Source organism: Drosophila erecta, unplaced genomic scaffold (assembly GCF_003286155.1).
Source record: "Drosophila erecta strain 14021-0224.00,06,07 unplaced genomic scaffold, DereRS2 tig00000000-arrow-pilon, whole genome shotgun sequence".
Lineage (NCBI taxonomy): Eukaryota > Metazoa > Arthropoda > Insecta > Diptera > Drosophilidae > Drosophila > Drosophila erecta.
The window spans coordinates 20190034-20199201 of NW_020825194.1; the positions used below are offsets into that span (position 1 = coordinate 20190034).

The 9168-nt window shown below is 40.6% G+C and overlaps 1 protein-coding gene across 2 annotated transcripts; it reads right to left on the bottom strand.

The window, feature by feature from the left end:
• Nucleotides 1-40: 40 nt before the first annotated feature.
• Nucleotides 41-2408, bottom strand: LOC6552245 (eclosion hormone). 2 transcript variants are annotated; one of them, XM_026983724.1, is made up of 4 exons: nucleotides 2317-2408; nucleotides 866-1040; nucleotides 764-792; nucleotides 41-552 (listed from the first exon to the last, which is right to left on the bottom strand). In XM_026983724.1, exons 2-4 carry the CDS (start codon nucleotides 972-974, stop codon nucleotides 397-399), a joined length of 294 nt encoding a protein of 97 aa, XP_026839525.1. In that variant the 5' UTR covers nucleotides 975-1040; nucleotides 2317-2408; the 3' UTR covers nucleotides 41-396. The 2 variants fall into 2 exon arrangements, with proteins under 2 accessions (XP_026839525.1, XP_015009726.1); XM_015154240.2 differs by having other exon boundaries at nucleotides 866-1044.
• Between the last annotated feature and the right edge of the window lie 6760 nt (nucleotides 2409-9168).

Consider the following 9168-nt stretch of genomic DNA (forward strand, 5'->3'; position numbering starts at 1 on the left):
GATAAAGGTGAGTGATATGTGAAAGTATTATTTTCTAGACATGATGAAAAAAGGAAACCTAATCAATCAATTTTTATGGTGGAAAACAATAAAGTTAGCAAGAAGTAAAAGATTTAACGAACATTTAAGCAAACTCACAAGCATTTCTCTTAAGTATTTGTTTATTCACTACACAATTACAAGTTAATAGGAACTCTTTGGTTTCGCGCTGGAAAGTCAGTTGTTTAGCAAAAGTCATGTCATCATCGTTGTGGTCGACATCAGCTGCCAAGATCGCCAAGACTTGAGCATCGTGTTGAGCATCACATTGACCCAAATCCACACCTGAGTCACAGGCCATAAAAGCACACACCACCACACACACCGCACACCGCACAAGAGGCGCCTCTTATCGCTCTATTCGAGCGCATTCAGAAACGGGGCTATGGAGGCTATATCCTCGCAGTCCGGGATGGCTTTGCCCTTGAACTTGAGGCAGGAAAGGGCACAGGTCTGTCCCTGGAAGTAGTCCCCCAGCATGGTCTTGCACTGGACGCAGTTGTTTAGGCACACCTGGATAAAACATAGTGTCAATATAATAGTCGAATTTATATAAATGTAAATGTTTTAATCTTAGCATCGAATGTATGAATAATAAATTACACCTTTCTTCCAAGAGGCAAATACATATAATACATAATTTATACATAATTTTAATAAATATCAACGATCTTAGCCAAATATTTATTATTTAAAATCATCAAATCTTATATTTGCAACCCACCTGAACAAAATCAATGCCACCCATGGAGTCTGCAAGAAAGTGGAAAACAGAAATGGTATTTTAGTACGAGTACGGAGAAATGCTATGTAAGCTATATCTTACCAAATCGCTTGTGCGTGTAATGACTGATTGCGGGCAATGCACTTCCGAAATGCAACAGGCACATTGCAACTGCCACAAAGGTGCACAAAATCAAGGGCTTGCAGTTCATGGTGATGGCTTTGGTACTTTGATTCCAACCGATTTGTTTGGGAGCTGACTAGCTTGCGACCGTTGTCTGTCTAGAGCGGATTGGAAATAATTATAGTCGCTCGTTTGTCTTCTTATTTTATATACATATGCTCTCGGCCCAAACGCAGATGCGAAAGCTTAACAGAGTAAAGAAGCCCGATACGGCAGCAAAAAATAAAAAGCAACTATTGAAGCCGGTCGCAGATGCGAGCCAAGTCGACACGACAAGCCAGCCCCAGTGGCGCTAAAATACGTCAGATCTTTGAGTCAATCGAAGCCGATTCGAACCCAATCAAATATCCATTTTATGTTGTAAGCGTATGCAAAATAGCGGGCGATACGCAAATTTACGCACATTTAATATGTGCCTCTCCTTAGAAAAGAGTTTGTTCCATTTAGCATAATTGTCTGAACAGATTTTATGACACTTTTGAATGGGCGATGAATGGATGAGCTGTAGATATTTCTTAAACGGAACTAAGGGAATGTCAAGAGCTGGGCTTTACTTATACACGACAAAAGAAATTGTTTAATTAATTTTTATACAAAATAAATATAAATCAATACGAAATTAATGATTAATATTCAAAAATTAATGTTTTGTTGTGATTATTAATTTTAATTCAGTAATGCTAAACAATAAACATATGCATATCATATCCATAATGGCAAGTCCCCAAGAAAAATAGCACTAAAAAAATTTCCCCGATTTTCAAGAGCACATGGAAAAATTCACCGGACTTCGGAAAGAAAGTAGCTACGGCGAAAAGCTCTTTCTGAAAAACTGCTATAGTATCAGGAAGTGTCAAGCGAACGGACACAGCCGAACTGAATCGAACTGAAATCGTAATGAATGCAAATCGTATGCGACTGGCGAGCCCATTAATTAATGGCGCTGTGAATGCAGTAAAAATATGGTTAAAATGTAAAGCGTAGAACGGATCCAAGACCAGATGCCGCCCCAGTAAAATGTAAATAAAATAAGAATTCTTTTGTCCTGCCTCCAACCGGACACGCTGCCAACTGGTTTCGATATAAATATATTCCAGCGAATCTCACCAATAAAATATGGAAATATGGAAAATATGGAAAATAAACAAGCAAAAAACTCAACTGTATCGTGGGAAATTTTGTAGCTATGTTAATTTTATGCGGCACAAATTACATGTTTCCTAACTAATTGGCAACACGCGCCACGTATGTATGAATAATGAGTAAGGCCCATGCGGCGTATACGTCATATAAACGGAGATTTGTGGGCGTGACACTTTCGAGACAGGCTTAAGATTTTTGGGCCAGTGACGTAGGAAGTCGAAACTTACCGGCAGTTGATTGTTTGGCAGCAAAGGTGCGGGCGTTTTGGATTACTCGGCAAGTAGTTGGCAGCACGTTTGTTTGCTGGAAACTGGTTCTAGATTGCAGAGTTCTTGTTGTATTTATACGTTGGATCTCGTGCGATTGTTTGATTTGCACAAGCAAATTAATCAATTTATCTCCCCAGCAAGTCCAGCTAATTGAATATGTGCAAAATGGCAAAATGTCACTTCCGCTGGCTGGCTGGCTGGCTGGTTGGCTGGCTTTCTTGAGTGCTGTTCACAGCGGTGTTCTGAGTACTGGATGTTACTTAGCCAGTTTAATTGCGTTTCTTTGAGCTCTGGTTTCGGGCTGGTCAGCAGGTTGTGGCCCAAAACAGGAAATGATACTGCCGAAAGGAGTTGCTTTTCTACAGCTCGTCTTGTTGGGTTAGATTTACTTCTCAGTTGCTAGTATTACAAAATGAATAAATTCGTACTAAACTGCTGGTCAATAAATCAGGAAATCGTTAAAAGGTGGGGAAAACGAACATTTGGAATAACTTTAAAAAGGCTGTCTTTGCAAGTGGCAGTTATTTAATTGCAATTGTGCTGCTTGCAAATATTTATGCTAGAGTCGTAGGAAATAATTAAATTAAATTACTTTATAAGCAAGGTGACTCAATATTCAAACCTTATGTGTAAGGATTATTATTACTTATACTATGGCATATTTACACAATTGAATTTTGTTTTTATAATTTACTATATTGTTATTCATTTGAAAAGTTCCTTTCTTCACATATACTTCCGTTTGAACAAAAATGTAAATACGTAAAGCAGTGCACACCGGCGTAAAGCAGTTCATTTATTTTACCGCTAGGTGTCGCCTTTAGTTCAGATGTAGAAAAACGATGCAAGAGCCGTGTAAGAAGTGTTCCCTGAAAGCCAACAGTAGGTGGCGCACATGCAGAAGATGTCAAAGCGAAATTTAGATTTATATATTACTTAGCTGAGTGCAGCAAAAAAAGTATTTTATAAAATCATACATTTTAAATAGCTTATGTGAGCTAAGAAACTTTTTGCTTTGAGTTGCATTATTTGCAAACCAAGAGAGGAATATGCATATATTTAATGATTCCCCTTTGCGCGAAACTTTTCCTTTTGACGTTGTGAACTTGAATGATATTGCTAGCTCTCCCCTAGTCTTTAGTTTATGATGACACTAAAAGAGTTGGCTCCAGGAGAACCTGATCAATGAGATGTTTATTGGCCCATTTATAGACTCCCTTGGAGGCAATCAATTTTGTTCAATATAAATCTCATTATTAAAGTGCAGGGCGGATTGAGCTCTTCTTTTTGTGTTGTGCCCCCCTGGACGTGCGTTGAAATTGCTGAAAAGCCACAACAGCAAACATTTCAACCGATGGCCAGGAAGCGAGAGTGTGTTGGTGTGTTGGTGGGCATGGCACACCACCGAGCGCGCCATCGAAGAGCAAAAACTTTTATTAGTTGCAGCGTTTCCCCTTCCCAGTGCCCCACAGTTTCCCGTTTGCCACAGAACAGCAGAGCGAGTAAATCAGTAAGCGATTTTCTTTATAGCGCTGCATTTTCGAAAGCAATTTCTCCACTCTTTTTCCGGCGACGGCAAGAAACTTTTATTTTAAACCAAGCCAAAAGTCGAGATTTTCGGACGCTTTATTTATGAACTCTGCCCGAAGAGTCGATGTGCCTCACATATCCCTTTCATACATGGCAATCGCATCCTTTGTGCCTCGGTAGATATTTCAGGCACGTAAGCATTAAATTTTTTAGCCACACAATATGCTCATTGTGCCACTGATTTTAGCTTCAAGATATACGTTGCCAGCTGTATATGTTGCCAGCTTCTGCCGGGCATGACAAAAGAGCAATGAAGCCTATTTTGTAGCTGCAAAGTTTGCCAGGTCGAACAAAAACTTTATTTAAATATATACCTACAGTGGTGAGGGAAATAATAGCCATGATGGATCTGGCAGCCTACTATTTTATGAAAACGGCTAATTACTAAGTTTCACTAAATATTTATTTAATAAATGTTTCTCAAATATAAAAAAGATTATATAGTACCAAGTAGTCAATTTAAAGTAGCAGATTTCTATGGTAAGTAGTGAAGCCGTGCTGCTCGTTATGCTGGCCCAATCTGTTCCGCCTGATAAAGGCCAACGGCCTTTAATATAGTCTCACTTGTTAATAATAAACTTTAAAGTATTTTTAGCCATGCCCCCGAAAATAAGGGCTAGCCATGAGTATAATTAGTGTAGTAAGCCTTTTCACACGGCTCGCTGCACACGGGGGACAAACTAAAGAACTAAGGAACTAAGGAACGAAAGGCCTCCCCGCCCGGCAACGGGTCGTATGCGTAATGGAGCTTGGGTTCCTGGAGCTCCGCTGCTCCCTCCTGTTCGCCACCGGCATGTGAAAAACGTGTTAATCCACGAACTAATTTGATGTTAATGTGCAGGGCTGGTGGGTCGCCAGGTCGGGGGATTGTGGCACTGGGAAGGTGGAATGGTGGGCTTCTCAGCTGACTTAATTGTTTTTCAGCTCACTTTACACTCAACCGTCGTTTTTGTGGGGCTTTAAGAGCCATTCCAAGTGGCCGGGTCATTAGAGCGTAAACAAATTATTGTTGTACAGAGAGAAATATTGAAACGTTGCTTTCCCTGCTGGAATAGTTAATACCATAAGTGACAGCTGCGCATTTTGTATACAGAAGAAGGTATTTTAGTAGACTAGACCATTTCTGATGGTTAGTAGCTTAACTAACTTAAGTGAGCACTTATTAGTGCTCCAAAATGCTCTGATAAGTTTCTCTCTCTACAAAGTAATCGAAAATTATATAGCCCCACAAATGTACGTCATTTTCGCAGTGTGTCGCCAAGACAACAACCTGGACAGAATTAACCGAGCTGCGAATTAGTTGCGCCCTAAGATGCCCCGTTCTGCATATTCAGCAGGTTCGAATGGCGTCGGGATTACGGAGTGACTCCCTCCAGAGCTTCTTATTTTTCTGGCCAGGAAGGCGACCGCCCGTCGCGCTCGATGTGCTCAAAATGAAATCAGTGAAATGGTGGAAATTAAAAAATAACGAGATAATTAAAAGCTACCCCCGCAGTTATTTGCGTGTGTGTCTCTTGGCTCACGTAGCGCTGCTTAAGTGGCGGCATTGAGACTGGATTCTCGGTGGGTGGTGCGGTGGTCTTGCCCTGCAATGCAGGTGGGTGGGTCATGGTAACCCCTAGGAACACACAAATGTACACCCACACACGGCCGGGACAGAATGAGCCGTTTTAATCCTGCATTTACTTTGTGCCACAATGCTCGTTCATGTTTAATGTCCTTTCATTTTGTGTTTGACTCGCAGCTGCTTTTGTTTTTGTTTTTTGATTTCCTGTTGTTTTCGTTTTTATCCTGCTCGGAATTGTGAGTCCTGACTTCAATTCAGATCGTGCTGTGCCAAAGATTCCTTGCCTTGCTTTATTTGATAATTGCTTTTTGAGGTTTTTGTCAGGTTTGCTGGCAGGCCTCTGAAAAACAAACTAATTAGGTAGGAGACAGGATTTCAAAATAAAATTTTAAATAAAATTAGACAATATGTGTGGCTCCCAATTTGATTTTAAAGCCATTCGGTGTGTGCCCAATTTGAGCTAATTTCCTAATCCGCGCAGATTTCTAGGTTACTGCGTTTGTATCTAAGCACACGAATTAGTACTGAATTTCGCTTTCACAAATTGAACAGCGAACTGATTAATGACAGCAAATGCATATTAATTAATGGAATTAGTGCTGATAAGGACTCTACAACATCGCGCTCAAAAAACTCAGAAAAACAAAATAAGACGACTTCAAGATTACTCTTTAAAGTTAGGCGAAAAATTAACTTAAGCTAACAGTTTTAGAAATGTACTTCAAAAAATACATATTAAATACTCCATGGAATATCACAATTTTAAAATAACATCTTGGAAAACGTTTACCTATTTAACATTCATCTATAATACAAATAAGAGCATATTTCTAGCTCTAGTAATATTTGTTGGGCAAATAATGCAATAATAGCGTGTAATTTAGTTTCATACTTATCCAGAAACGACAGTCTGGTAATTTACAGCCAGTAGTTATGGCACTACACGTGCATAATTTATATTGATGTGAGTTTAAACGCTTTAATTTTTATCATTTTTCGTTGCGAACTTCCGGCAGAAATTTGCCTTGCTGCGGCTAAAACGATGAAATAATAATAATAGATAATAATAATAATATTACGGCGGTACATGGCGGGATCTCTGGCGGGACATGGATGGACATGGCGGGATCTCTGGCGGGGACATGGCAGGATCTCTGGCGGGACATGGCGGGATCTCTGGCGGGACAAAGCGGAAAATGGATGGACATGGCGGGATCTCTGGCGGGACATGGATGGTCGTGGATGGACATGGCGGGCTGTAAGTAACGTTAAACAATGAAACTCCCTTCATTGTGTTATTCAATAGTGCCGCTCAAAGGCTTGTGATAAATTTTGAAATTTAAATCAGCTCGCATTGCTGTAAAGCGGCAATAACCTGCGGGCTCGCAAATAATAACCTTCTGCAGCCATGAAATCAACGAGCTGCGGCATTATTAAATGCAATTATTTTTAAACTTTTTGCGCCCACTTCACTCTGCAGTTTTTTATATGAATAGTGTTTAATGTAAACTGTTTAAACAGAGCATTTTACCGCTGCTGATGAAGTGGACTATCCGTGTCACTTCATTACGTCGCGGTGTAATTAGTCAGTTTGGCCCACAAAAAACCGTCACTGGCCGGCAATGAGACCAAGCGTTTGTTAATTAGCAAGCGCAAATACACACGTGCGTTTGCCAGGATGTGTGACATAAATCGAACTGACGGATGGCTCAACTGGGCCGTGAAAAGTGGGCTGACGACCAGGCCGTGGCGAGGGCGTGGCTACATTGGGAACCCAGCCCTGACATGCACATGGCCAAAATGCACAGCTCGACAAAACGTCAGCTAGCCGAGCATCCTTCTCCCCTCCCCCTTCTCTAGGTGCGGAAATGTGTTGAACTCTGCCATGTTGCGATACGGGGAAAATTGGGTCGCATTTCAAAATTTTTCGACTCCTGCTGTCCGCTGAAATGCAGGTCGACAGTGCTGAACGCAAGTTGGCCAGAAAGCCCATTAAGTCGTCAAAAACAAAGATTAAAAGGAATGCCGAAATAGGAGTGGGTGAAGTATCGCTGTTATTTTTCTTGTAGTAAATATATTAATATAATACTTCATCACATGTTAATTTGAAATTGTAGATCCTTCTCCTCTCTTTAAGTGTTTCTTTTAAGTTGCAGAAACATTTATAAAATGCTTTACGCGGTGAATCTAATCCGTTGTTTTCCATATGAAATAAAAATCGCGATTTTGTAAAAATATGTTCTGTTATTTTTAGGCCAAAAAATCGCTGTGCTGGCCAAAAAAATGACAACACAATCACGGTAGTCGGAAAAGTGCACAATTCGCATGAATGTCTGTGTCATAGTATGCGTATCTGTGTGACTTTGCGTTGACATTTCAACTTTGCTCCGACCAGGCTAATGCAATGAAAACTTCCAGTTTGCCTTAGTTTTTAGCTCTTTTCCGGTGCTCTTTGCGATTTTTCCCGGTGCCTTTAAGTCGAGACAAGCCAGATGAAGCCGAAATTGCAATTAGACGTACACAGTTCCATAATCGCAGTTCGACAAACTGTGGTCCGGCGAATCGACCAAGCGGATGGCTACAAATGTCCAGCTGCCGGCCATTCGCAATCAAAATTTATGCTGACTTCAAAGAGCTGATGTCGCAAAATAAAGCCTTGCATAGCCTAAGGCGCAGCGGTAATGCTTCAAAGGCTCACAACCAACTGCTGCAAGTGCCCCCAATATATTGCAGAAAATCGTTCTTAGTTTCCCTCAAATAAAACGAGTATTTGGTAGTTAAAAAGGCGTTCAGCAGTTCATAAAATCCACAAAGTAAATCACTTAGCATGAAGTACTTCAAAAACCGGTGTGCATGCTATGCCTAAAAAGTGTTTTAATATGGTTATTTAAATTTCAATCATTATTATGCTTATAAACATTTTTTAAGTGCAATATTTGCATATATGTATTAAGAAAATACCTTTTGCCTACTTATTTAATTCCATTTACGAATCACTTTAAGCTCGCATTATTTTAAGTAATAGATTATATTAAAAACTTTGCTTAATTGTTTTGTCAGTCCATCAGTCAAATTTTGTCGGGAAATTGCCTTTAAGGTCTGCAAACTGTTGGTTCATTGAATCTGAGGCAGCTTGAAGTTCTCCGATGCTCCAAAATAGCCCGACCTCGAGTTGCCTTTGCATTGTAAAAGTTTGCTCCTTTTTCGGGGTGCCCTGCCATTTTTATTTGAGTTTTCACTTACCTGGCCCTTAAGTGTTTCTTCTACCAGGCCATTTGCCATTTGTTTCGTCGATGTGAAAAGTTTTTGCGGGAGACTTGTGTGCGGGCTACTTTTATGATTATTGCCAGCCTGCCAGTCTGCCAGTCTGCCAGCTCAGCCTTGGCGAGAAAGTATCTGCTCTGTAAAGTATCTCGTATCTCGTATCCGTACCTCGCGTCTCGTATCTGTGCGCAGTGGGTCCACGGCATACTTAAGCCTTAATGTTAATTTTAAGCAGCTTGCCCATAAGCTTTTGATTTAAGGCAGCCACAAGGCCGCCTATACTCCCTATTTTTCTCCATTCTCGATTGGGCTCCGGATTCCTTGGCGTGCTGCCACACCACAAAGTACACACCCGACATGGACGTGGACATGGCAGAACAGTTGCCATT